Source organism: Oncorhynchus keta, chromosome 9, assembly GCF_023373465.1.
Source record: "Oncorhynchus keta strain PuntledgeMale-10-30-2019 chromosome 9, Oket_V2, whole genome shotgun sequence".
Lineage (NCBI taxonomy): Eukaryota > Metazoa > Chordata > Actinopteri > Salmoniformes > Salmonidae > Oncorhynchus > Oncorhynchus keta.
The window spans coordinates 29,948,192-29,975,491 of NC_068429.1; the positions used below are offsets into that span (position 1 = coordinate 29,948,192).

General features: G+C 42.8%; 4 protein-coding genes across 16 annotated transcripts in view; 2 read left to right on the forward strand and 2 right to left on the reverse strand.

Moving 5' to 3' along the window:
* Positions 1–67: 67 nt before the first annotated feature.
* On the forward strand, positions 68–2,532 carry gpn3 (GPN-loop GTPase 3). Its single transcript, XM_035775871.2, has 8 exons — positions 68–278; positions 717–825; positions 910–1,077; positions 1,228–1,352; positions 1,471–1,586; positions 1,738–1,834; positions 1,940–2,068; positions 2,227–2,532. The coding sequence occupies exons 1-8, from the start codon at positions 231–233 to the stop codon at positions 2,290–2,292; spliced, it is 858 nt and encodes a 285-aa protein (XP_035631764.1). The 5' UTR covers positions 68–230; the 3' UTR covers positions 2,293–2,532.
* Positions 2,533–2,588: 56 nt separating this feature from the next.
* Positions 2,589–5,259, forward strand: LOC118387478 (actin-related protein 2/3 complex subunit 3-B). Its single transcript, XM_035775874.2, has 7 exons — positions 2,589–2,719; positions 3,173–3,272; positions 3,566–3,642; positions 4,040–4,108; positions 4,272–4,398; positions 4,509–4,603; positions 4,731–5,259. Exons 1-7 carry the CDS (start codon positions 2,714–2,716, stop codon positions 4,791–4,793), a joined length of 537 nt encoding a protein of 178 aa, XP_035631767.1. The 5' UTR covers positions 2,589–2,713; the 3' UTR covers positions 4,794–5,259.
* A 208-nt stretch (positions 5,260–5,467) lies between these two features.
* On the reverse strand, positions 5,468–9,674 carry LOC118387479 (ubiquitin-conjugating enzyme E2 G1-like). 3 transcript variants are annotated; one of them, XM_035775877.2, is made up of 6 exons: positions 9,506–9,674; positions 8,174–8,276; positions 7,991–8,088; positions 6,579–6,757; positions 6,236–6,345; positions 5,468–6,060 (listed from the first exon to the last, which is right to left on the reverse strand). In XM_035775877.2, exons 1-5 carry the CDS (start codon positions 9,507–9,509, stop codon positions 6,259–6,261), a joined length of 471 nt encoding a protein of 156 aa, XP_035631770.1. In that variant the 5' UTR covers positions 9,510–9,674; the 3' UTR covers positions 5,468–6,060; positions 6,236–6,258. The 3 variants fall into 3 exon arrangements, with proteins under 3 accessions (XP_035631770.1, XP_035631768.1, XP_035631769.1); XM_035775875.1 differs by lacking the exon at positions 9,506–9,674 and adding an exon at positions 9,417–9,495; XM_035775876.2 differs by lacking the exon at positions 9,506–9,674 and adding an exon at positions 8,801–9,341.
* Positions 9,675–14,818: 5,144 nt separating this feature from the next.
* Positions 14,819–27,300, reverse strand: part of LOC118387480 (serine/threonine-protein kinase ULK1-like) — a 33,332-nt gene continuing 20,850 nt past the window's right edge. For 4 of the 11 annotated variants that reach the window (XM_052525654.1, XM_052525652.1, XM_035775878.2 and 1 more), the window contains exons 14-27: positions 27,093–27,156; positions 26,884–26,970; positions 26,187–26,321; positions 24,859–25,013; positions 24,686–24,763; positions 24,112–24,362; positions 23,632–23,944; positions 19,856–19,978; positions 19,224–19,399; positions 18,083–18,267; positions 17,739–17,857; positions 17,373–17,530; positions 16,845–16,980; positions 14,819–16,163 (exon numbers count right to left, since the gene is read on the reverse strand). In XM_052525654.1, the coding sequence (XP_052381614.1) occupies positions 16,108–16,163; positions 16,845–16,980; positions 17,373–17,530; positions 17,739–17,857; positions 18,083–18,267; positions 19,224–19,399; positions 19,856–19,978; positions 23,632–23,944; positions 24,112–24,362; positions 24,686–24,763; positions 24,859–25,013; positions 26,187–26,321; positions 26,884–26,970; positions 27,093–27,156 (2,036 nt within the window). In that variant the 3' untranslated portion in view covers positions 14,819–16,107. Of the gene's footprint in view, positions 16,164–16,844; positions 16,981–17,332; positions 17,531–17,738; positions 17,858–18,082; positions 18,268–19,223; positions 19,400–19,855; positions 19,979–23,631; positions 23,945–24,111; positions 24,363–24,685; positions 24,764–24,858; positions 25,014–26,186; positions 26,322–26,883; positions 26,971–27,092; positions 27,157–27,300 lie in introns of all 11 variants that reach the window. The other 7 variants (XM_052525657.1, XM_035775884.2, XR_008143221.1 and 4 more) reach the window with 6 other exon arrangements.

Below are 27,300 nucleotides of genomic sequence, written 5' to 3' on the forward strand. Positions count from 1 at the left end.
CATTGGCGTGTAGGTACGATTATTTGTACGCATGCGTGAAAATCTACTGCTCACTCGAACGACAACTTTTGGTCTTCACCCAATACCCGTAGTTAGCGAATGTCTTCTGACTGTAAGCATGTTAGCTGTGAATGTAGCCGCCGACATATGGTTTAGCAACATTACTCTTTAATAGTTAAGCGACTAAAATTGTTTTGTGTAGTTTCAGTCCTTGGGATATTATAGTATAAATGCCTCGTTATGCTCAACTCGTGATGGGCCCCGCGGGAAGTGGAAAGGTAAGATAACTAACGAAGCTAGCTAGCTAGCTAATGTTTTTAGCTAAAGTCGTTAGCTATCCACAACACTGAAACGTTACTGTTAGCATCAGTGGGTAGCTAGTAACTAGCTAACGTTAAGTGTTTGCTGTTTGTTCCATGTCATTCCAAAATGTAGCTAAACGAGCAGGGCTAGGCTATGCTTTACAATTAAAGCCAATTCACATATTAAAATAGTTAGCGCTTGCTAGTTTAGTTGCAACATCCAAGGTCTGAGCTACATGCACTGCCATTGACCATGACTTGTCAGTGTCAGAAATGCAGTTCCAGCACTTTTCTAATATGCTTGTACTGTAGATGTTGCTTGATTTATCCTATTAAAAGTTATCATATCATCACGTATGTTTTTGTCACAGATATTTCAGTCCGCTGTGGTTTATTAATCTCCCCTATCTGTAGAGTACCTACTGCTCTACACTGATCCAGCATGCAGAAGCCATAAACCGCTCTGTACAGGTGGTCAACCTAGACCCAGCCGCTGAACACTTTGATTACCCGGTCATGGCAGGTAAAACACATCTCTGAGGAGTTCTGTGATAGTCCTGTTTATATTATAGTGAGTGGCACTGACTGGTTGTTTTTCTACCCTCAGATATCCGGGAGCTGATTATGGTGGATGACGTGATGGAGGATGAGTCACTGAGGTTCGGCCCAAATGGAGGGCTGGTGTTCTGCATGGAGTACTTTGCCAACAACTTTGACTGGCTGGAGGAGAGCCTGGGCCACGTGGAGGATGACTACATACTGTTTGACTGTCCTGGTAAAGTCCTATTCATAGAGAGGGGCAAGGAACATGACTTTGATGGATCTGATTTTGAACATGATGATCATAGTTGTTGAGAAGTTTGTGCTGATGTTGTAGTGAGAGTGGTATTAACTAAAATTATGATGGGGTTGTTGATGTCTGCAGGTCAAATAGAGCTCTACACACACCTCCCTGTGATGAGGCAGCTCGTAGAGAAGCTCCAGCAATGGGAATTCCGTGTTTGTGGCGTCTTCCTGGTAGACTCGCAGTTCATGGTGGAGACCTTCAAGGTAATCTGGTCACTATTAACCCACTTTATTCCTGATCATGCTGACTTTTACTCTGTCAATAATATGCTCTGACAGTAGTATTTGAAGTTAATTGCTAAACAATTTTCTCCCATCCCAGTTCATTTCTGGTATCATGGCTGCTTTGAGTGCCATGGTGTCTTTGGAGATTCCAACAGTCAACATAATGACTAAAATGGATCTGCTGAGTCCCAAGGCCAAAAAGGAAATTGAAAAGTATGTGCCAGAACGAAAGAATTCCTCCTTTTTAAGTGTTTATCTGTCACTGTGGTCTTTGTTTATCTGATTTTGTGTGTGTCTGGCTCTGAATGCATGCTTAGCGGACCTGTATTGGCTGACACTGACAGATCTCACTCTCTCCATGCAGATACCTGGACCCAGACATGTACTCAATGATGGAGGACAACTCTGTCACCATTAGGAGCAAGAAGTTCAAGAAGCTGACCAAAGCCATCTGTGGCTTGGTAAGTTCCTGCTGTGCACACAGCCATGCTCAGAGAAAAGGCAGCAATGGTGTTTTCTGAATTTGGAATTCATTTAAAATATATATATGTTTGTTTGTTTTCCAGATTGATGACTACAGCATGGTGAGATTCCTGCCATTTGACCGCACAGATGAGGAAGGCATCAACATAGTGCTTCAGCACATTGACTTTTCCATACAATATGGAGAAGACTTGGAGTTCAAGGAGCCAAAGGTAAGTACATAAAAATCCACTATGTAGACTGAAATGTATGCCTAGTGCTTAACTATAATCCTGCTTTTGGAAGTAATGTACTACATTTCTAAGTATACTAAGTGCGCTCCCAACTACTTAAAACCTTTCACTCACTTTACTTGTTTTTCTGTCCTTAGGAGCCTGAGGAGGAGCCTGACAACACAAATTATGATGATTTATTTCAGGACAAAGTAGAGGACTGAGAGGTGACATAAGAGGCCCAGAAAGAAAAGAGTAACATTTGATGGTCAGAGGGAAATGTTAATTGCAGTATCATGCCACATAATATTTATTTATAGACTTATTATGCCTGTTTAAACATTTTTTAGTTATCATTTTAAGATTGTGTATAGTGTATTGTGACCCTGATATTGCAACCCCCCCCCCCTCCCGTTGAATATTTGGATTATATTTTTTTGAATAAAAACTATTGTAAAACAGTTTTCACACAAGTATTGCTCTGAAAATGTTAAATTGGCACCACCCTGTGGCCATTCAAATTTTCTACACACCGCATCTATCTACTTCCTGTAATTCTGTTGGGTGGGACAGGCGGAAGCAGTGTTCTGGCAAACGAAACATTTTTATTTTGCTGAGTTAAGAGATTGACATTTATTTCTCAAAATGCCGGTAAGTAAATTACAATATTATGACCACCTCTTAAATGAACAGTAGCAATACTGAAATGGGATTATTTGTATGATAATTGTGCCTGTATGCACCCTAATGACGTACAGACAGTAGAATTGCTAGCTATTGGTGATGCCTTTACCTCCCCAGAAGAAGTTGGCTACGTAATTTGATGTACAATATTGCATGATAGTGAGACAGACTAGTTTCCAATTTAAATGAAAACTAGCAAATGAACATGTTAGCGCTTGCAGCTAATATGGCTAGTTTCTACATTAGCTAGCTAATCTGCTCTTTTGTAACTACTAGTATTATTGACAGCTATCAGGTACACTGGCTTCTCATCCTGTTTATTTTTTATTTAACTAGGCAAGACGGTTAAGAACACATTCTTAATCTCACGAAAGGGCCATTATACTATACAAACATCAACTTTTTCAATTTGCTTCGCAGGCGTACCACTCTGGCTTGATGGATGGGGACACCAAGATGGTGGGGAACATGGCTATGCTGCCACTAAAAACCCAGTTCAAGGGCCCTGCAGCAAAAGAGAGTACGTTTGAGCTTGCGAACTCGTACCATCCACACATGGTGTTTAGAAAATAGGCTACAATAATGGACAAAGTTCATGTGTGATACGAATGTTTTTTTCTGTGATTTATAATTGAGCTATCCATACTCTTTCAACCTGCACATCAGTTTTTTTCATTCGCTTCTGACTTTGGTTGGTGCATGTTTCTTCCTTATTTGGTGTCATGAGTCAGTCGCTTGTTCATTCTCTTTATTTTGAAGAACTTGTCCATCATTCCCTAACTTCCTGTATACTCAATACTCGTGTTATTTCAGCCAAAGATTCTGACATCATTGAAGAGGCCATCTACTATTTCAAAGCCAACGTCTTCTTTAAGAATTATGAAATCAAGGTAAAGGAAAACTTAATTATTTGATTGTCTGACTAAAATGGTGACTGTAAAAGTAGTCACCTGACATGTAAGGAATACTGTCTGTTTTAATGAAGTGACTTTTTTAAAACATTTTTTTACAGTACCTATTTTTTAGGCCTCTTGCTACAGTGCTTTGGCCCTAGTTTTCCAACATGCCCCAGCCTGCCTCTGAATATTGACACTACAATATCATCTTCTCATAGCTCTGTTAGCATTCTAACCAATGCTGCCCATAAGTTGGATGGTGACTGAAACTAGGCTCTGCTCGCATACACCTAGTCTATCTGTTATCTGATAACATGAATAAAGTCAGTAGTAATGAGAATACAAAAGGCTTGGTGTATTCTTGGAGTTAACAACCTGTCCCCCTTCCCAGAACGAGGCAGACAGGACTCTGATCTACGTCACCCTTTACATTTCTGAATGTCTGAAGAAGCTACAGAAGGTAACTGAATCTGATTTGATTGCCAACATGATTTTCTAATGAACTAAATGGCTAATGAATCCAAATAACCCCTCCCTAAGTTATAGAATGTTAGGTCCTCAGAATAATGCAAAGAAAGACATTTGTATTGTGAACTCCCCTCCCAAATTATTTGTGTTTACAGTGCAGCTCCAGGGGTCAGGGAGAGAAGGAAATGTACACTCTGGGCATCACTAACTTCCCCATCCCTGGAGAACCTGGCTTCCCTCTCAACGCCATGTATGCAAAGCCCAGCAACAAGCAGGAAGAGGGTAAGGAGCATTAGCAGAAGTCCTTGCAGGATGAGATGTGGGAATGCCAGTAGTACGTTAATCACTTCTTTTTAATTGATCTGATTTGGTTTCTGGTTGTCCCTGATCAGAGACAATGAGGGCGTACCTGCAGCAGATCCGCCAGGAGACGGGGCTGAGGCTGTGTGACCGTGTGTTTGACCCCCAGACAGACAAACCCAGCAAGGTGAGACGGTAAAATTTGACTTCCCGATCTGTCACACTAAATCCCAAGTGTACTAACATTGACAATAAAGTGAAGTTGCGGACTGCTTTTGATGGACTAACCTGGACTGTGACTTTTTTTTTTTCAGTGGTGGATGTGCTTTGTCAAGAAACAATTCATGAACAAAAGCCTTTCAGCTCCTGGACAGTAGACAACTCAGGAGTGCTGGAGGTTATTCTAAACTAATGCGAAGCAGATGGATTTTTCGGGCCTCCGCTTTCGTGTGGCTAAGATGATTTTATACTGAATAAGAGTACATGGACGTGCTATTGTTTCATTGATCATGTTAAGCTGGTGCTTAATGTGTCCCTGTCCATCTTTGACAAAATGTAAGAACAGCATTGTATTCTTGTTAATTGTGTAAATCATGAAGATAATTTTCAAAACTTTATTGGGCTCAAGTTAGACATTAACTGTGGGTGTAAATGCCTACAATTTCACATCACACAGGTGAATTGGTAGAACTATTGAGCTACAAGTTTTATTTCTTGTTCTAACAATCCATCGCCACTTCCGTTAGATATTTTGTGTAACACAAAATTGTGTTGCGGAGGGCCAGTCTAATCCACTTGCACAGGATAATGTCTATACTTGAGTAAAAATTTAACCAAAAGTGACATCACTTCATTCATCACACCCTTTAAAGACTACACACAAAACAAAAAGGCTGAGCCAAATCTAAAATAAGATTACTTGTGTACATGTGACCGAAGCTAAAATGATTGATGTCCCTAAAAATCTAAGCTGTAACAGCAAGGGGAATCAAGTACAAACATTCACCCTAAAGTACAACTAATTTGATACAGTACATATTTACATACACAATAAAATTTTAGATGATCTTTATTACAAAAAAATATTCTCTGTTCATCATGCTAATGTTTTTGGTTTATCCCCAAAAATATATTGATCAAACACAAATGTATCCAGACATGATGACATCACTGGAGACAGTTTCCTTTGCTTACAGGAAAATAACTTAAGGCAGCAGAGTGTATTGACCTCTTTGAAAGGACTTTGCAGAACACTTGAGGGGATGGGCTTCCAGGGGTATAGAACGGGCAACGAAAGCCTTTGTTGGTAACAATCTCTTCAAATACTCTGAACTCCAAAATTGCATAAGAGACAAGTCTAAAATAGATGGCTCAGTGGCAGGTTGAAAATAAAGAATAAGCTCATCAAAACAAAAAAACATCTTGAATTGTCATGATCATCTAAATAAATAAGTATAAGGTGAGAACTGGACAATAACCACAAGGGGGATGTTTATCTACACACATTTACTTGACCCTGACCCTATTTACAAAACTAAAGAAAGGGGTTGGCTTTTTATTCCACATCTTCCTAAGAGCAGAACACTGGTGCAAAAGTCTTTATTGAAGAGTGACATGATGTATCTGCCAAGGTAAAAATTTCAGCTAAAAAAGAAAAAAAGTTAGTTTGCAGACAAAATATAACAGACAAAGGAGCATCAAGACTGACTAGGAAACACATAACGGAAGATTATTTAGTGACCAACCAAGGCACTGAATGGGTCTCACTTTCTGCAACATGAGTGAAATTATAGCTGTGTGGATCGAGAAAGGGACTCACTGGGTTTGTGTCGAGGAGGGGGCCTAGTCAAACGCCATCTCCTGACTCTTTCGTACACAGCGAGCCACCTTCCTCTTGAACTCTCCGCAAGGATCCTCTCTCCATTCCTTCTGCAGGGCACAATACAACTGTACATCAAAACCCTGGGTTTAACAATCACTACAATCAACTAAATGGTGGAGTATCCCTCAGCACTACCAAATATCAAGACAAATCATGAGCAGTGAAATTTCCCATCGAGACCATAAAAACAAACTAGCACCATAATTTCAGCCTTTTCTAACTGAATGGAATGCACGTTTCCCCTGTCTGAGGATGTATGGTGGAATTTATGGGACTTAACGGCTGCGTCCACGTTGGCGGGTGAGTCGCCGTTCGGGTCGGCCAGCATGGAGATGACACTGATCATGATGGTCTCTACAGTGTGGATGGGCAGCCAGCGCTCCTCAGGCTTCTCATAGCCAAACTTGTCCTCTCCGGGCTCATGCAGAATGGAGATACACACGTCACCATTCTTTGCCACTGAGAGAGGGAGGAGAGGGGGAGGACAGGAATCAACCTGTGCTGACCAGCTGACAAACAGATCTTTGGCTAGATGGCACATGAAACAAAACTGAAGACGAACTCAAAATGTCAAATACATTCTTCTGTACGGATCTGAAACATGGATAACTACTACGAACATGCTGAACTAAAGTAATTCATTAAACACAGTCTTATTCGACTTCTGGGAGTCCACTGGCCAGACTGCATCAGCAACATCAGGCTGTGGGAAATTTAAAAAACAGGTCCCAATAGAAGCACAACTTAAGAGGAAACGGTGCTGGATAGGACACACTAAGAAGAAACAATAAATCAATCACAAAACAGGCCCTAACATAGAACACAAGGCAAACGCTAAAGAGGAAGACCTAAAACCACCTAGACCAAGCACAGAGAAGATGGTCTGACATCGCTAGGCCTAGAGAGGATAGCACATTTTTATTTTTAATCTTCATTTAACTAGGCAAGTCAAAGAACAAATTCTTATTTACAATGACAGCCTAGAAAGAGGCCTATGGGGATGGGCTGGGATAAACAATTTAAATGTAGGACAAGACACACATCACAACAAGAGACACCACAACATAAAGAGAGACCTAAGACAACAAAACATGGCAACACAAACATTGTTCGGCACAGACAACAGCACAAAATTGTAGAGACAAAAACACATGACGCAGCCACAAGTGTCAGTAAGAGTGTAGCGATGGAGATAAAACTCCAGTTTGAGTGTTGTTTTGCAGCTCGTTGCTGTGGCTAGCTGTAGGGAACTGAAAAGAGGAGCGATCCAGGGATGTGGGCCTTTAACAGAATGTGACTGTCAGAATGGGTGCTGGAAGATGAGGGTTGCTGTAGGTATCTCAGACAGGAGGAGTGAGGCCCAAGATGGTTTTTATAAATAAGCATCAACCAGTGGGTCTTGTACCGGTATACAGAGAGGGCCAGTTTACAGAGGAGTACAGAGTGTAGTGGTGTCCATTGATGGAAAATCTGATGGCCGAAGAGTAAAGAACACCTAGCCGCTCGAGAGCACCCTTACCTGTCGAACTATAAATTGTCTCCATAATCTAGCATCTAAATCTGGGTTAGCTTGGCAGCAGGTGTGAAAGTGGAGCGAGCACAGAAAGGGATGGAAGCATTCCACAATGGCTTATGTTCCACAAGGAATACAAAAGGCCTAAGTAAGTAAGAATAGCACATGAAACCAATTACCATTGGGATGCCATATTTCTGTGATGAACTTCATCTTCGGGGGCCTATGAGGGTAGTCATGGGGAAAGGTCAGGTAGGCTTTAAAGAAACCACCCTCACTGTAAAGAGAAGATGAGACCATTTGCAAATCAGATGGACGGTAGCAAATGACTTTTCCAAACGAAGTTAGTAAAACATACTCACAATAATGTATCTTGAGGGCCAATAACGACCACCTCCCACTGATGGATGTCATCATCATCTATGAGACCAGCAGAAAATCCCTCCACGGGGTTCTTGTTGAGCTCTAAAATGATTAAACAAACACACTGACGTTACCCAATACCCCAGCCTGGAAAATGTGCTTTACTTGTAACGTTAGCCGTGCGTGTTGTCAAGCTTTTCTCAAACATCCTACTGGAATTCAACTCACTTTGTTAGTTAGCTAACCAGTTACAATGGAAACGTATGTAGTTTGAGACAGCTGGCTTTGAAGTGACGTACCCGGTACACTACTCCACAAGCCTTAGCAAAATAGCCATTAACGTGTTAACGTTACGATCAATGTTGTGTTTCGCTAGTTAACTAGCTAACTACAAGCAAAGAATTGGTATGTCACGCGTTAGCTAGCTAAACATTTATCAGCTGTGAATTTGCATTGCGTAGCTAATAGCTGTAAATAGCTAACTAAGTTGACATATTCAATACAAGCAAAACCAGCATAATTCGACTACAAGTGATTAGCCACTAACGTTAGGTAGAAAGTTAACGGTAAAAAGCGTGGTAGTTTAACGTTAAGTTAGCTAACGGTTGTGTAGCGAGCTATTTTACCTGCCAGTTGTTTTCGAAGCAGCAGTGATGATTGGTCAGTCATTTTAAGTGGATTAGTTGAGCTAACTAATATAGACAACGACCTGACCTAACTCTAACATAAAATATAACACAACAAAGAATTAGAGAGATACCCAACTACAGTAGCCTGCTTCCGATGTTAGAATAAGGCCTATTTGGTTGATCGTTTCGCGCAGGGATGCACAGCTTGTTACACGGCTAAGCTAGCAAAAGCCCCACACAAACACCGCATGCGCCTTACTCGTATTCTTCTTCGATGTTTATTGGCAGACTACACTCATTAGATGTATTGCCGCCACCTATTATACGAGGTAGTAAAAATACCCCAAAAACAAAATATGTTTTGGATGAACAAATTCATACTAATTACCAACAACAACAAAAACACTAAGCAAATGCACGCTACATTTCAAACAAAACACTGTACTCCTTCAGTTGGATTTAAATGCCTATTCAGATCAATACACAGCACAGCAACCTCTTCATTCAGTAGTCCGTGTAACATTTCGGCTGTAAAGACCCAGAAACCTATTTGCCGCTTCTAATTCGATTTTTGATTCGTTTGACTAGTGCAAGTGAACGCAACAAAGTCCACCTTCTTCACTGTTCGTGTGTCGGGATCCTTCTCCTGCATGGCATTCACTGTCGATGTGGGACATCCACTACCATCTCTACTCTACTCACCCATTCAGCAATTTTCACTGTCTCTACGTAGAAAACCTGTTTGATAGTCCTGATCCTAGCTACTGCGACCTTCATCCTTACAGGGCACTCCCGGGATTTGGGAACGTGATTCCTTTCACAACTACAGAAACATGCTTAATCTGACTCTTCAACTACTACACATTTATTTATTTACACTTTCCACGTGTCCAATGTTTTATATTTGTACCTCTGCAGCAATTTCTGTACATAGGGTCTCACAGCATATTTCACATACCCAACTTTTACATAAATCGGGAGAACCACTTCATCAAACGACAGTAAAACCGATAGGCTTAGTTCCTTCTTTCCGTCTATCATTCTATTTAAGCGACGTGCATCTACCACTCCTGTAAATGCTATCCCCCAACAAGATAACACCTTTAATCGGTGCCCTACTCTGAAACGCCAAGAAGAAAGAGCAAGACATGTGCAATAGTTTTGTCCCCGTCCCTGTTTAGGTAGAAATACTGAGGGATGTGTAAACCACTCAAATACAAAGCTGTGGTTGCAAAACTGACAACCCATGATATCACAATTATAGTTTTAACCAGGTTTTGAGGCCATATAGTGTTTGTTTACATTTACTTTGCTTCCAAACATTGGAGTAAAACAAGCGTATATGTTGGGTTCTGATGGGGTACAACATTGATCTAAGCTCATGAGACATAAATTATATTCTCCCAGGATCAATGAATGGTGATTTATAATTAATTTAGAAGTCCTAAAATGGATGTAGCAAGATAAATCATTTTACATTTCTTCCATCACTGCATAAATACTTTTAAACAGCTGAAGGAAAGCTACACAATATTTCTTCATGGAACATTACCTTCTTTATATCTTGAAATTATAACATGCCAATGGATACAATTACACTGAACCAAAAATATAATTGCAATGTAAAGTGTTGGCCCCATGTTTCATGAGCTGAAATAAAAGATTTTCCATACACACCAAAAGCTTATTTCTCTCAAATGTTGTGCACAAATGTGTTTAGATCCCCGTCAGTGAGCATTTCTCATTTGCCAAGATAATCCATCCACCTGACAGTTGTGGCATATCGAGAAACTGACGAAACAGCATGATCATTACACAGGTGCATCTTGTGCTTGGGACAATAAAAGGCCACTCTAAAATGTGGTTTCCTCACACAACACAATGCCACAGATGTCTCAAGTTTTGAAGGAGCATGCCATTGGCATGCTGACTGCAGGAATGTCCACCAGAGCTGTTGCCAGATAATTTGATGTTAATTTCTCTACCGTAGGCCACCTCCAACTTAATTTGAGAGAATTTGGAAGTACGTCCAACTGGCCTCACAACCGCCAACCACATGTAACTACGCCAGCCCAGGACCTCCACTTCCGGCTTTTTCACCTGCAGGATGGTCTGCGACCAGCCACCTGATGAAATTGTGGGTTTGCACAAGCAAAGAATTTCTGCACAAACTGTCAGAAACCATCCCAGGGAAGCTCATCTGTGTGCTCATCGTCCTCACCAGGGTCTTGACTTGACTGCAGTTTGTCGTCGTAACCGACTTTAGTGGGCAAATGCTCACCTTCGATGGCTACTGGAGCTGGAGAAGTGTGCTTTTTACGGATGAATCCTGGTTTCAACGTATCGAGCAGATGGCAAACAGCGTAGCGTGTATGGCATTGTGTGGACAAACAGTTTGCTGATGTAAATGTTGTGAACAGAGATCCCCATGGTGGCAGTTGGGTTATGGTATGGGCAGCCATAAGCTACGGACAACAAACACAATTGCATTTTATTGATGACAATTTGAATGCACAGAGATACCGTGATGAGATCCTGAGGTCCATTGTCATGCCATTCATCCGCTGCCATCCCCTCATGTTTCAGCATGATAATGCATGGCCCCATGTCACAAGGATCTGTACACAATTCCTGGAAGCTGATAATGTCCCAGTTCTTCCATGGCCTGCATACTCACCAGACATGTCACCCATTGAGCATATTTGGGATGCTCTGGATCGACAGCATTGTTCAATATCCAGGAACTTCACACAGCCATTGAAGAGCGGGACAACATTCTACTGGCCACAATCAACAGCCTGATCAATTCTATGCAAAGGACATGTGTTGTGCTGCATGAGGCAAATGCTAGTCATACCAAATACTGACTGGTTTTGTGATCCCCGCAGACTCCTTTTTTAAAGGTGCTTGTGACCAACTGTTCCATATCTGTATTTCCAGTCATGTGAAATCCATAGATTAGTGTCTAATGAATTTATTTACATTGACTGATTTCCTTATATGAACTTTAAGTCAGTAAAATCATTGAAATTGTTGTTTCTATTTTTATACAGTGTACAATAATGTTATAAGTATAGAAGTAGCTAGACTAACATCATTTCAATTACATTTGAGAGTTTGTTGCACACCTCCAGAAGTATAACATTGGAACTTCAACTTCCTAGAATATAAAACCACCAAATTAACCACATGCACTAATAAAACAAATAATAACTTCATTTCTTGCACAATTTTATTATTTTAAACCAAAAAATGATACATCACACAGACATTTAAATGTGTATAGTTTTTAAAAATCTTTTACAGGCTTAAGTGTACAACAGTCAGAGATATACAGTGAGCTCCAAAAGTAGTGACACTGTTGTTGTTTTGGCTCTGTTCTCCAGAATTTTGGATTTGAAATGATACAATGACTGAGGTTAAAGTGCAGACTGTCAGCTTCCATTTGAGGGTATTTAACTGTTTAGAAATTACAGCACTTTTTGTACATCGTCACCAAATTGGGAATTGGGACAAATTGACTTATGTGTATTGAAGTAGTCAAAAGTGTAGTATTTGGTCCCATATTCCTAGAACGCAATGATTACATCAAGCTTGTGACTCTACAAACTTGTGCATTTGTTGTTTGATTATTTAGTGCCCAATAGAAATGAATGGTAAATTATGTATTGTGTAATTTGAGTGACTTTGATTTGATATTTGTGCTTCTGTAACTTTCCCACGCATCATTATTCAGGAGTATTCATAATCATAGTAGCATCCATATGAATGTAGAAGTGTTCTATCAGACACAAAATAATCTGAAACTCAACCAAAACAAACAGCAAATGCATCCAACAAGTTTGTAGACTCACACACTTGACGTAATCCCGGTGTACTAGGAATATGGGACCAAATAACAAAACATTTGACTACTTTAATATACGTATATGTGGCACCTTCATTGGGGAGAATGGGCTGGAGCGGAATTAGTGGACTGGTATCAAATACATTAAACACATGGTTTCCATGTGTTTGATGCCATTCCATTTGCTCCGTTTCGGCTATTATTATGAGTCGTTCTCCCCTCAGCAGCCTCCTGTGAATTTTGTCACAATACTTTTGGTCCTCTAAAATGGGGGAACTATGTACAAAAAGTGCTGTAATTTCTAAACGGTTCATTCACACGATATAGATGAAAATACCCTCAAATGAAAGCTGACAGTCTGCACTTTAACCTTTTAGTCATTGTATAATTTCAAATCCAAAGTGCTGGAGCACAGTCAAAAAAAGAGTCACAACCCCAATAATTTTGGAGCTCACTGTAACTCTGACTAAAATCTAGAATTTACTGTAGGGATTGTTCTAATACTATTATTTTGAAATATGTTTTGAAAAGTGTGTGTGTGTGGGGGGGATTCTATCCATGCTTTGTAATATAAACACATTCAGAGCAATAACGTACTTTATAATCATTATTTATAAGTGATACAGAGTCTGAGATAGTAAGGTAAATTAGCAGTGTGGAACAAACTTGCAGGTATACTGCATTTATAAAGCATAGAAGCAAACCTCTCAAGTTGTATGGCAAAACCTTGTTTTTCCAGTGATATCCCTTATGGAAGTGGGCATGTATTGTTTATTCATCGTCACCTAAGCATTGGCGTGCAGATCAAGCTTTTACGTCATGGGCTTTTCAATTAACCACCTTCTAAGTTGTAATTTTTCTACAGAGTGATTTATTTGACATTTATGTGGCTTTAGGCTACTAATTGTAAGAAACAAAACAAAAAAGTGACAGATGCATAAAAAGCTTAAAGGTCTACCATTGCCTTGCTACCAGTCACTCGTTGAACATTTCCCACTTTACACTAGCTGATCTGTAGGAATCACACTGGGTGACAAGAAGCATATGGGTCACTAGACATGACATAATCATCTGGAATGTGTATCATATAAACTAGACATTAATGCATTGACATACGCTGTATGCAAATGAAACATTTCAGAGTAAGAAAAAATAGACTTTTTACTGACTGGTGAAAGGAAAAGGCCAGAAACATCTATGGGGAAACCAAAATATTCAATCTTCACAGGGGAAAATGCTCCCTTCCTCATACTGCTCTACCCATGACGAAAAAGGCGGTCAGGTAGGATCCATAGCTCGATATGCAACAGAGCTGCAGGACTGCTCTCGTTTCTGTTAGTTCCCTGTAGTGAGGAAATATAAAAGCTCTTCACTCTTTCACAAACACGGTTTCACACAAATGCATACACGGAACACGCAAGCCTCTTGGAGTGGGTAGAAGAAGTCGCTTCTAACCACTGGTCCATTGCACCGTCAGAGATATTGTCAGGTGTTTTATCTAAACACAAATTGTTATTGCTGGGGTTACAATGATGTGGTCCTAGAGCTGTGGTTGGGGAAACAGCCACCCACCTCAAACAAAACTCTTTCCAGCAAATATCCATTTAACAACCGATACACTACAATTCGATAAACTCCAAGTATCAGTCCTCATTTTGGCTACTGTGAAACGAAACAAACACACTCAATACAGCAAATATTTTTTCAGTGTACAAATGTAGAGGTTTTTTTAGGGGGGGTCTTCTTCTCAAAGGCACCTTTCAAAATGTAATAGCTTATGAGTCCCTGTCAAGATTCAGACACCCATCATACATCTGACTATGAATAAACCTAAAACAAAACTGACTAAAACTACAATAAAACCCATAGAAATTATTCTATATAAACTGAAATCTCTCCTAATATGTACATGAAAAACTGAACATATAATGTTTCATGTACATCTTATAAGTCACCTTCCCTCTTCTTTCTGTACAGTACTGATAAACCTCAACACAGTGCTATAACACCAGTAATCAATCACTGGTGTAGTCCAGTCACAGGGGCTGCTACTCTACTGCCAACATGTCTTACAAACTGATTGTGATTGCTGTACTCCGATAAGAAGTTTGAATGGGAAAGTATGCAATAAATAAAGCTCAACTAAATCTCACGTGTCTGGTCAGAGATCAGTGCAAATTGGTTTATTTTTCAATTCGGGCAATATTCATTTGTCTGATTGGTCTACAAAGTGCTATTCCTGGCCTATACTGGATAAAATAACAATATTTGCTACAAACTTCAGGAAATATTAATAAGATGATCCATCTCAAGCACTCAGACTAAAAAGCTCAATGGGGTTTATGCAGTTCCAGCTGTTCTTCCACCATGGCAGCCATATCAAACACTTTGGTCAAAAGGAAATGCGCAGTGAGGTCCATTTCCTGTCAAGGCCCAGAAGTGGCACATACAGCAATCCTCTCTACATTCTCCTGTTTATGGTCGAAAAAATCTATCTGCTGGGTCCAAAAGGGCAACATTGTCATTGTTAATACGGCAAACTTAGCATCGACAAATTGTCACAGACAGGGATGAATAAAGTACAATACTTCTGTAACAGCCCCTTTATATGGTTCTATCACAGGAATGTACATTAAGCTGGGTCAATAACAACACACATTTTTTTTCTCCACACACAGGCCTGTGGGCTGTGACAGGCCATACAATTGTGTTTAACGCTCTTAAACTCTTCTGGTTTCCTTGAAAACGACAAATAAAATCTAAATCAATGTAAACCATCAAAGAAACCAAAAAGAGGCAAACAGACAAGTTAAGCCCACTCGCTGTAATATCACGCTATACTATTGTCCACAAATCACCATTACAAGCCAAACTAAAAATAGCACAATGCCCCGCGTAGGGGTTGAGATTCATATTTGTTACACAGAGTGGCTTCTTATAGAGTGATACCTCATGTCTTAAGAGGAGTGAAGGTCTATTTGTGATTGCTTAGCGCTGAATTATTGACAGAATCAAATGGAGCGTGTCTGTGACTGCAATAGAATCCTCCGGCAGACCGCTTGGCTGCGATTGCTCAGGGCAGCGTTACTGACTGTAAGAGGCTGTGTGTATGGGACACTGCACAGAAATGAATAGCTAACACACTCAGTCCGTGTAGTGGGGTCCTGTCTGACACACGGAGGAGTGAGTAGTGGACTTCCCACAAGCCTCTCCAACATCAACCAGGCAGTCACAGGCTCCACTGTGAGTATGAGAGACCAGCGTCACCAGTCCCAAGCATACCCAGTCTAGGCCCTTCATAACCCCCCCCACTGGCTGGTATCTCCATGGAAACTAGAGGGAGGAGGGAGGATACTGAGTTGGTAGGGAGGGGGTCAGATTGAATGGGCATGGTGGTGTCTGTCCAGAATGACTGACATCATAGTTTAGCAGCATCCACGGGTGCTGAGCAGAGTCCTCAGATGCAGAGCCCTGACTGTAGTGCTGTGAGGCGACGCTCGATGTACTCCTTACCTGCAGAGAGAGAACGGGGGATGGGGGTTTAGAAGCAGTAGTTAATCAATGGATATGGTCAAAGGGACAAATCACTGAGCTAAGTAAACAACAGTATACTTCCAAAACTATTTAGTGTGAAATTGCATTCCTGTAGTCATGGAAATAAAATGGTGTTCTATGAAGATATATGTTCCTTTATTATTTTCCCCTAACCCCATCACACCTTCCGATTGGAGAAAACTAATGGACAACAATACTTAGGCTTCTATTTCCAGCTATACATACATTTTACAGACACAGTATATTTAAGCAACAAGGCACGAGGTGTGGTATATGGCCAATATACCATGGCTAAGGGCTGTTCTTATGCACAACGAAGCACGGAGTGCCCGGACACATACCTTAGTCGTGGTATATTGGCCATATATCACAAACCCCACAGAGGTGCCTTATTGGTATTATAAACTGGTTACCAACGTAATTAGAGCAGTAAAAATACATGTTTTGTCTGAAGAACATCCAGTTTTGATTTCTAGCTGCCATTTATTTTTTCCACTGTGCTGTTTCACAAAAGTTCTGAACCTTCCTATTCTCATAGTTTCTACAGATTGTAAATTAAAGATACACATTTTTGCTAAGAGTATTTTGCTACCCCAGATCTAGGTAAGGGGTTGTGGTGAGAGATGAGAGATGACTTGCATTTGGTAACGATGAGGATGTCTTCGTGCTCGGTGAGGAGCAGGGACAGGCCCTCCATCAGCAGCAGGGCCTTGTGGTAGCGCTGCACCGACGCCTCTCCCTGGTGGAACATCTCATCCAGAGCAGCAGCCTGCACCTGGGGAGAGACAGAGGGGGAGTTAGTGGGCAAAGTCAGAGAGGAGAGAGGAATACTGCCACGATAAAGGTTTGTATAAATGGGTTTGAATACAAGGGATTCCGTTTGGAAGTATGGGTGAATAATAGCAAAGACCCCAATCATACTCCTTATTAGCAGGTTAACTCAAATATCACTTTATGATAGCTACACACTACATGCACGAGGTTGATGAAAACATGAAGCTGTATAAATGGTTAAACGAGTCAACCACAAGCCTAGTAGAGGGTGAAGAAGAGATCAGATGCTGAGGAAGAGATCAGAGGCTGAGATGACAGAAACGGTGTTGAGCTGAACACAGTGTCTCCCTCACCATCTGAACGGTGTTGAGCTGAACACAGTATCTCCCTCACCATCTGAACGGTGTGGCTGAACAGCAGCCTCTCGGCGGTGATAGTGTTAATGTGGTCCATGAGACGGTGCTTTCTAGAAAAGAAGCGCTCTAGCCGGGCGTTGAGGGAGAAGCAGGACGACACGCTGGACTTGAAAAGCTTGTTCAGTCTCTTCACCACTAAACACACAGTCACAGAGGAGAGGGTTAAGAGAGGAACAGTGTTATATACAGACAGAGAGCTTATCTACTCCAAGTAGGGTTGGGCTCAAGAATATTTACTGATATATCATCTACTACTTAGGTTTAATGTTATATCCTCCTGTAAATGTTGGCTTTTCATTTTGGCTTCTCCAATCAGCCATTTTGTAAGGTTGTTGGGTCTTACCTTGTTTGACAGTAGCAGAGGGGTACAGTTTGCCCTGTTTGATGCACTCCATGGCTGTGTGTAAGGCAGACGACAGGAGCTCTGCAGTCTTCAAGTACAACACCAGCTGCTCCGCATAGCTGAGACACAAACACACACAGATCAGACTCATGGCAAGTTTTTTTAGCCAGTGCTACAGTCATCGCAAAGTGTCTCTGAATGTCAAAGTGAGCAGTAAACAAGTCTGACTTGCTTTTATCATCCATTTGTAAAGAGCTCCTCTTCCATAAAAAGGAAATACTGGACAAAGTCGTTTCAGTAATAGTGGTAGAACTGGTTGAGCTTTATTGGCTGGTGGCTCTCACCTCCACTCCCGGCTGAGGGAGCTGATCTGGTCTGCCACCAGGCTCTGCTGCTGCAGGAGGGAGGGTGGGGAGGTGTCCCCTTGCTCCGCCACAGCCCCGGTCCCCCTGACTCCCGCCACCTCCATCAGACAGCAGGCAAAGTCCAGGGTGAAGTGAAGGCTCCTCAGGGTCTCTGTGTGCTCCTGCTGCTCTCAGACAGTCAGAGGGAAAGAGAGAGAGACAAGGTCATTCACATTGACCACTACAAAGTTCGCTATTACAAACCTAATTATCTTAACATGTCACGTTAATTCTCCTAACCTGCTACAAAAAGTCACTTCTGCTATTCAAAACTGGCAGATATGCCCTGAGAACAGTCTTGGTTTCCACTAATGCGATAGAGCCGCTCTGCATTTGAGTAGCCATAGCAACTGCTGCGTTTAGCTGCTGCTCTGCGCTCACGAGACAGTTGCCTAGGCTGCACACAGGTGATAATAACCACATTATGAGATTTTGGCAATGAAGGCAGCCCTTGCACTTTATTTGACCTGATGAGAATCTGTTTGGGATGAAAACGTTGTCAATAAAGTAGTGAATTGGGAGCTTTAACAGTGTGAGGGCCTTCATGTTCTATACTAGTATTCTTTATTAGCCCTGCACCTAGGTTTTTAAGGATGTGCATATGACCACAAACTTTTCTAAAGACAGCCCTTGTACTTACCCAGAGTTGGATGAACTCATGGATATGGACATGTGGAATTGTGTAAATCTCTGCATGCATTTGAGGTAAAGTAGTGACTGGCTACAACTGGAGCGAGACTGAGCCGACATGAGGGGGAGGGGCAAAATGACCATGGATTTTTTTATAGATTTCTATTAAGTTAACTATTAGGCCTACAAACAGTCTCCTTCTGAAATTATCCACACAATACATATTAACCCCCCAAACAAACTCTGTTTAGAACTACTGCCCGTTACTGTGGAGTGTCGATTCTGTCCTGTCCTGAACTTGACTCTAGAACTTCACTCCCATTCCTGCTGGAATACCACTGGACCTGCAAGACCCACAGGAGTCCTGTTCCCGTGTCACCCTCTAATGGGCATTCCTTAATACAGACACAGAGATGAAATGACCACCCCATGCCCACTCTCATCCTCTCACCGCCATCAGTGTCTCCTCTGGCAGCTCAGGGGCCAGGAAGGTGACCGGTCCCCCCATGTTGGCCGTGATGGGGTCCGTGAAGCTGTAGCGTGGACTGGAGGGATCCTCGAAGCCTTCCAGATAGGTGCCTCGGCTGGTAAAGGACCCCACTGGGCTGATAGAGCTAGAGGAGCCTGCTATAGAAAGTAGAGGTTAGAGCATGGCAGGAAGCTCAGAACAGGCACTGGGTGCACTGGGTAACAGGCACTAGATCATGGCTAACATAGGGAAATGTATTGTGTACATCGTTGCCACTGAGATCGCCATAGCCGGTCGCATTCTAATTTTGTGGTGGGACAGCTAGGAGAGGTCTCACTATCTTCCTGGCAGGTGGGAGCTGGGGAGGGGGGATGGGAGGGTCAGGTCTATGGGGACCTGGGATTGTGGGAGGAGGAAATCTTATAGTCTACCACAACCTTTTTTGTTTCATTACTGCCATATCCAAATTGTACCATTTGTAACCTTTACCAAACTGTGCCATTGTATACTCTACTGCTGTTTTTCATCATTGGTATCAATATCATTTTTTAACACATTACATAGTGGTGCTGTGCTGAGTAAAGGATGACATCACCAGGCTGCTGAGAATTTACCTGAGTACTGCCTGGTCCTGGAGGTGTGTGGTAGGGTGCTGCTGTTGGGCGGGGAGCCCACAGTGAACACCACCTGGGCTGGGCTGGCTGAGCCTGCAGCCATGGCACCATCACCAGAGGGTGCTGACGGACAGAAACACAGCACTAATCATTTTTAAAATGTATTTCATTTCCCCTTTATTTAACCAGGTAGGCTAGTTGAGAACAAGTTCTCATTTGTAACTGCGACCTGCCAAGATAAAGCATAGCAGTGTGACACAGACAACAGAGTTTCACATGGAGTAAACAATAAACAAGTCAATAACACAAACAAGTCAATGACACAGTAGAGAAAAGAAAGTCTATATACAGTGTGTGCAAAAGGAGGTAGGCAATAAATAGGCCATAGGAGCAAATATTTACAATTTAGCAGATTAACACTGGATTGATAAATGAGCAGATGTGCAAGTAGAGATACTGGTGTGCAAAAGAGCAGAAAAGTAAATAAAATAAAAACAGTATGGGGATGAGGTAGGTAGATTGGGTGGGCTATTTATGGGTGGGCTATTTACAGATGGACTATGTACAGTTGCAGTGATCGTTTAGCTGCTCAGATAGTTGATGTTTCAAGTTTGTGAGGGAAATAAAAGTTCAGCGATGTTTGCAATTCGTTCCAGTCACTGGCAGCAGAGAACTGGAAGGAAAGGCGGCCAAATGAGGTGTTGGCTTTGGGGATGATCAGTGAGATATACCTGCTGGAGCGTGTGCTACGGGTGGGTGTTGTTATCGTGACCTGTGAACTGAGATAAGGCGGAGCTTTACCTAGCATAGATTTATAGATGACCTGGAGCCAGTAGGTCTAGCGACGAACATGTAGCGAGGGCCAGCCGACTAAAGAATACAGGTCGCAGTGGTGGGTGGTATAAGGTGATTTGGTAACAAAACGGATGGCACTGTGATAGACTGCATCCAGTTTTCTGAGTAGAGTGTTGGAAGCTATTTTGTAGATGACATCGACAAAGTCGAGGATCGGTAGGATAGTCAGTTTTACGAGGGTAAGTTTGGCGGCGTGAGTGAAGGAGGCTTTGTTGCGAAAAAGAAAGCTGATTCTAGATTTGATTTTGGATTGGAGATGTTTAATATGAGTCTGGAAGAAGAGTTTACAGTCTAGCCAGACACCTAGGTATTTATAGTTGTCCACATATTCTAGGTCGGAACTGTCCAGGGTGGCGATGCTAGTCGGGCGGGCGGGTGCGGGCAGCGAACGGTTGAAAAGCATGCATTTGGTTTTACTAGAGTTTAAGAGAAGTTGGAGGCCACGGAAGGAGTGTTGTATGGCATTGAAGCTCGTTTGGATGATCGTTAGCGCAGTGTCCAAGGAAGGGCCAGAAGTATACAGAATGATGTCGTCTGCGTAGAGGTGGATCAGGGAATCGCTCGCAGCAAGAGCGACATCATTGATTTAGACAGAGAAAAGAGTCGGCCCGAGAATTGAACCCTGTAGTACCCCCATGGAGACTGCCAGAGGTCCGGACAACATGCCCTCCGATTTGACACACTGAACTCTGTCTGCAAAGTAGTTGGTGAACCAGGCGAGGCAGTCATCAGAAACAACAAGGCTATTGAGTCTGCCGATAAGAATACGGTGATTGACAGAGTTGAAAGCCTTGGCCAGGTTGATGAAGACAGCTGCACAGTACTGTCTCTTATCGATGGCAGTTATGATATCGTTTAGTACCTTGAACGTGGCTGAGGTGCACCCGTAACCGGCTCGGAAGCCGGATTGCACAGCTGAGAAGGTACGGTGGGATTCGAAATGGTCAGTGATCTGTTTATGAACTTGGCTTTCAAAGACTTTAGATAGGCAGGATGGATAGGTCTCTAACAGTTTTGGTCTAGGGTGTCACCCCCTTTGAAGAGAGGGATGAACGCGGCAGCTTTCCAATCTTTAGGGATCTCGGACGATACGAGAGAGAGGTTGAACAGGCTGGTAATAGCGGTTGCAACAATGGCGGCGTAGACTTTTAGAAAGAGAGGGTCCAGATTATCTAGCCCAGCTGATTTGTACGGGTCCAGGTTTTGCAGCTCTTTCAGAACATCTGCTGTCTGGATATTGGTGAAGGAGAAGCTGGGGAGGCTTGGGCGAGTAGCTGCGGGGGGGATGGAGCTGTTGGCCAGGGTTGGAGTCGCTCGGAGGAAGGAATGGCCAGCCGTTGAGAAATGCTTATTGAAATGTTCGATTATCATGGATTTATCGGTGGTGACCATGTTACCTAGTCTCAATGCAGTGGGCAGCTGGGAGGAGGTGCTCTTGTTCTTCATGGACTTTATTTACAGTGTCCCAAAAGCTTTTGGAGTTAGAGCTACAGGTTGCGAATTTCTGCTTGAAAAAGCTAGCCTTGGCTTTCCTGACTGACTGCGTGTATTGGTTCCTGACTTCCCTGAACAGTTGCATATCATGGGGACTATTCGATGCCATGGCAGTCCCCCACAGGATGTTTTTGTGCTGGTCAAGGGCAGTCAGGTCTGGAGTGAACCAAGGGCTATATCTGTTCTTAGTTCTGCATTTTTTGAATGGGGCATGCTTATCTAAGATGGTGAGGAAATTACTTTTAAAGAATGACCAGGCATCCTAGACTGATGAGATGAGGTCAATATCCTACCAGGATACCCGGGCCAGGTCGATTAGAAAGGCCTGCTCGCAGAAGTGTTTTAGGGAGCGTATGACAGTGATGAGGGGTGGTCGTTTGACCGCGGACCCATAGCGGATACAGGCAATGAGGCAGTGATCGCTGAAAACAGCAGAGGTGTATTTGGCCCATGTTTACGGATTTAGGGTTGTACCTGGTGGGTTCCTTGATAATTTGTGTGAGATTGAGGGCATCTAGCTTAGATTGTAGGACTGACGGGGTGTTAAGCATATCCCAGTTTAGGTCACCTAACAGAACGATGCTAGATGGGGGGCGATCAATTCACAAATGGCGTCCAGGGCACAGCTGGGAGCAGAGGGGGGGTCGATAGCAGGCGGAAACAGTGAGAGACTTATTTCTGGAGAGGTTCATTTTTAAAATTAGAAACACATTGGCCAGAGAATATGAATCGTAGTAACTAATGACCTAGCTATGTGCAGTGGAGCAAGTAGTCATCTAAAGTGGTAGTTAGATGCATGCTTTTAACATCCAGTTTGCCCATATTATTAGCAGAGCAGTATAAATAAAACCTGATGTCCTCCAAAAGCAGGGGTTTAAAAACAGTTAATGTTTTAGTATGTTGAAACATAATATTCCAGTAAGGAAACCTCCATCTTATCAGAATCAACTTTCACCGACCCACTTAGACAGGCAATATTGAAAAATGATTGGCTCTTTGTGTGGTTTTGCACGCCAAATGTGCTACAGTTAACAGTCCAAAGCCACACTGAAAGCCTCTATCCTGACCAAACTGACTAGCATGGTATTCCACCTTATCTCATCTAGAATACAATGGGATCCTTGTCCCTTTTTCAAAGGTTTAAGTGTTGAAATTGACCCCTGTGGAATGTCACCCAATTGATACCGTGACCCCAGTTAAAAAAGTGAGTGAAGAAATCTGTTTAGTCTTGCTGAACATTCATACAAAGAGTGAACCAACGAAGTTGCTTAACTTTAAACAAGGATCTCCAGTCAGACACTGATATATACAGTATATATATATAATCTAGTCAAGCTCAGTTCATGAACATAGCAGCTCTCTCTTTAGTCATTCAGGTAGTCATCTACTGAAGAGTAAAACTTGGTAAACAGCTCTACTAAGCCCACCTGTGATGTCTATGGCTCCTCTGTTAGAGCAGAGGTTCTCACTGCTCCCCCGCTCCCCCAGCGGCCCTCCAAATGCAGCCATCAGCAACATGTCAGACAGACGACTTGCACTCTGAGACCTGCCAAAGCTCTTGTTGTCCTCTGCGGTCCTGTGGCTGTATTGACCAAGCTGCCCAGTGGGCGGCTGTCCTGGGTCCCTGTGGTCTGAGGCAGTCCTGCTGCCAGGCGGGGCCAGAACCAGGCCCTGCTGGGCCAGGAAGGTCACCAGGTTGGGGGTGCTGGGAGGTTTTGGAAACTCAAAGGGTGGGATGGCCTGTAGACAGGATGTCAGTGTCAGAGGCAAGACTCAGCCAAAGTAGAGAATATAAAGGCTATGGACAGTGAGATTGACTGATTAAAGCCATTTGCTTGATACCTCAGCTTCCTATAAACACAAGCATAGGTCTTATACTTGATGCGCTGTCCAAAACATGAACTTACTCTCGAGGGAGATCCTAGAATGGTGGGGAGGGGGCTGCGCTGCATGAGTTCACTCAGCCTGGGGGAGGAGTGCAGGGGCCGCATAGTCACCATGCCTGCCCGGTGGTTGGCCACCACTGGGTCAGAGTGCTGCTTCCTGATATTTTGCCTGCCGCCCCTGCTAGCAGCCTCGAGGAGACATGGGGCGCTGTGAAGCCGGGTGACCAGGCCTTGCTGCTGAGCGGGAGGCCGCATGTCGAGGAACTGGAGAGCTGGAGAGGGACAGGGGTTAGAGGAGGAATAATAGTGCAGCACAATGTGAATAATGAAATGTCAATATATATTATACTAGATACACCGACAAGGTGAGGGAAAGACACATGGAAGCAAAACATCAAAAGGTTCCTTTAAGTCAGTTTTAAACCCCACTGATCAAGCCAACAGGAAGTCATTAACCTTGGGATACAAAGCAAGAGTCTCCAGCGCCCCTGACCAGTTTAACCATGACATCCACCACTAACAAAACACTAAAACAGTCAACATAGAAGTTAGGGGGACGAAAAGGGAAAGAAGGAGGGGAACTCTGGGTTCTCACCTCCATCCTGCAACCCCCCACTACCGGTGTCTGTGCCCAGCGGGCGCACCTGCCCTGGCAGCTCAGGGATGGTACCCACTTCAGACACAGAGGGAAATGAGAGAGGGGGGAGAAGAAGAATAAGAGGAGAGAAAAAGAGACATTTTATGACACATCAGTGCACTCTGGCAGACCTTGAGGTGAAAGCTGGAAGGGTCTGGCCCCTCCTACAGACAGCCTGCGGAGGCCAGCCAAGGCCCCGTGGCCTCCTGGGTAAGGCAGAGATGGGCCAGTCCTTCCAAATCCCAGTGAACTATTGCTGCTACAGCGACGCACTGGGGTGGACAGCCTGTGGTGGGGAGAGAAACAAGAGAAGTCACAGAATAAGACAATATTCCCTATTACCGCCAAGCCAGAAATTATACTACTGTGCCACAGAGGAGACTACAGGTTAATATAAGCGTGTGTGTAGATAATGCATGTATATCTGCAGTGCTTTCAGAAAGTATTCATACCCCATGAGTTATTCCACATTTTGTTGTGTTACAGCATGAATTCCAAATTGATTAGATGCACGTTAGAATCACCTTTGGCAGTGATTACAGATGTGAGTCTTTCTGGGTAAGCATCTAAGAACTTTGCACACCTGGATTGTACAATATTATTTTTAACATTCTTCAAGCTCTGCCAAGTTGGCTGTTGATCACTGCTAGATAGCCATTTTTATGTCTTGCCATAGATTTTCAAGACGATTTAAGTCAAAATTGTAACTAGGCCACTGTCTTCTTGGTAAGCAACTCCAGTGTATATTTGGCCTTGTGTTTTAGGTTATGTCCTGCTGAAAGGTTCAATTTGTCTCCCAGTGTCTGTTGGAAAGCAGACTGAACCAGGTTTTCCTCTAGGACATTGACTGTTCTTAGCTCTATTCCGTTTATTTTTATCCTAAACAACTAGTCCTTGCCGATGACAAGCATACCATAACATGATGCAGCCATCACCATGCTTGAAAATATGAATCGTGATACTCAGTGATGTGTTATATTTGCCCAAAACATAACAATTTGTTCGTTTTTCAGGACATGCAGTTTACTTTAGTGCCTTATTACAAACAGGATTAATGCTTTTTACCCATCTACCAATAGGTGTCCTTTTTTGCGAGGCATTGGAAAACCTCCATGGTCTTTGTGGTTGAATCAGTGTTTTAAATACACTGCTAGACTGAGGGACTTTACAGATTATTGTATGCATGGGGTACAGTGATGAGGTAGTCATACAAAAATCATGTTGCACTATTATTGCACACAGTGAGTCCCTGCAACATATTATGTGACTTGTTAAGCAAACGTTTACTCATGAACTTATTTAGGCTTGTCATAACAAAAAGGTGAACTTACTAATAAAACAATTCTAAAAACGTAATACCACTTTGACATTATGGGGTATTGTGTAACAACAAAATGTAACAACAAAATGTGGAAAAAGTTAAGGAGTGTGAATACTTTCTGAAGGCCCATACACTGACCGTGGAGAGCCGTCCTGGCTGGGGGAATGGAGCTTCTGCTCCATACGCTGGTAGTTTTGGACCTGAGTGGGAACCGGAATGGGCACCGACTGACCATAGTTACCACAGTTACTGCCGGAGAACTCGTTAGGCCGACTGAAAGAAGAGAGAAAGGGGGCGTTGGTTACGTTTAGCCATTCCATCTGTTAAATGCATTAAGAGAGTGAAACGGCAAAAATACTGAGGAAAAAATCTATGTAAAAGTGTGTGAGAGAAAGAGTGAAAGAGAGAGAGACAGAGTGAGAGAGAATGAGAGCTGAGAGAGCCCTTGCTTTGGGGTTGACCTACTGGCCAACCGAGTGGCGCAGTGGTCTAAGACACTGCATCTCAGTGCTAGAGGTGTCACAACAGACACCCTATTTCGAATCCACGCTGTATCAGAACCGGCCGTGATTTGGAGTCCCATAGGACGGCGCACAGGGTTTGGCTGGTGTCGACCATGAATTGTAAATAAGAATTTGTTCTTTACTGACTTGCCGGTCATCGAGCCTTACACACTAATACTCTTACTATAGAAGGGTATATCATCGACCTTTGCTTTCAGTACTCAATACACCACCCAGCTACCAGGGTGACCTGACTAGCATGTCTAGATGGCTTAATCTTTCTGAACACTGAGAATGAATTCCTGTCCAGTAAGAGTGTGTTTTGCTCTTACCTGATAGGATTGGGGGAGCCACTGTAGGAGGGGGAGTGGGGTGGGGTCTTGCCCTGACTGCCCAGGCCACCAAAGGCTAGCAGAGAGCTAATGAGGAGTTGAGAACACAAACGTTTTGTGATTATAATGTATATTATATTACTATGAAGAAGTAGGATTGGGTGTATTTCCCATCAGCATCGAGGTACGACCCTGACCACTAAACTCACCCGCTGTTCATCAGACTGTCGTGGAACACCTTTCCAGTAGGCCCCTCACAGGTGAGCTCACCTGCTGAGAAACCATGGCAACACATCAAACCAAACTGATGAAACATTGGAGTAGAAACCTACTACATCCTTAAATCCAGACTTAGTACGTCTCATTTAAATAATTTGTGATTATGAAATATCAAATTGTCGAGGCAACAAAACAAAA

Excerpts from the sequence above, each read along its gene's own strand:
- gpn3 (XM_035775871.2), top strand. The coding sequence starts at position 231 with ATGCCTCGTTATGCTCAACTCGTGATGGGCCCCGCGGGAAGTGGAAAG. Across the intron at positions 826-909 it reads TGATTACCCGGTCATGGCAG|ATATCCGGGAGCTGATTATG; the intron begins GTAAAACACATC and ends TTCTACCCTCAG. Across the intron at positions 2,069-2,226 it reads TGGAGTTCAAGGAGCCAAAG|GAGCCTGAGGAGGAGCCTGA; the intron begins GTAAGTACATAA and ends TTCTGTCCTTAG.
- LOC118387478 (XM_035775874.2), top strand. Across the intron at positions 3,643-4,039 it reads TTAAGAATTATGAAATCAAG|AACGAGGCAGACAGGACTCT; the intron begins GTAAAGGAAAAC and ends CCCCCTTCCCAG. Across the intron at positions 4,109-4,271 it reads GTCTGAAGAAGCTACAGAAG|TGCAGCTCCAGGGGTCAGGG; the intron begins GTAACTGAATCT and ends TTGTGTTTACAG.
- LOC118387479 (XM_035775875.1), bottom strand. The coding sequence starts at position 9,480 with ATGTCCCACATCGACAGTGAATGCCATGCAGGAGAAGGATCCCGACAC. Across the intron at positions 8,089-8,173 it reads GGCCCTCAAGATACATTATT|TGAGGGTGGTTTCTTTAAAG; the intron begins GTGAGTATGTTT and ends TTCTCTTTACAG. Across the intron at positions 6,758-7,990 it reads AGAAATATGGCATCCCAATG|TGGCAAAGAATGGTGACGTG; the intron begins GTAATTGGTTTC and ends TCCCTCTCTCAG.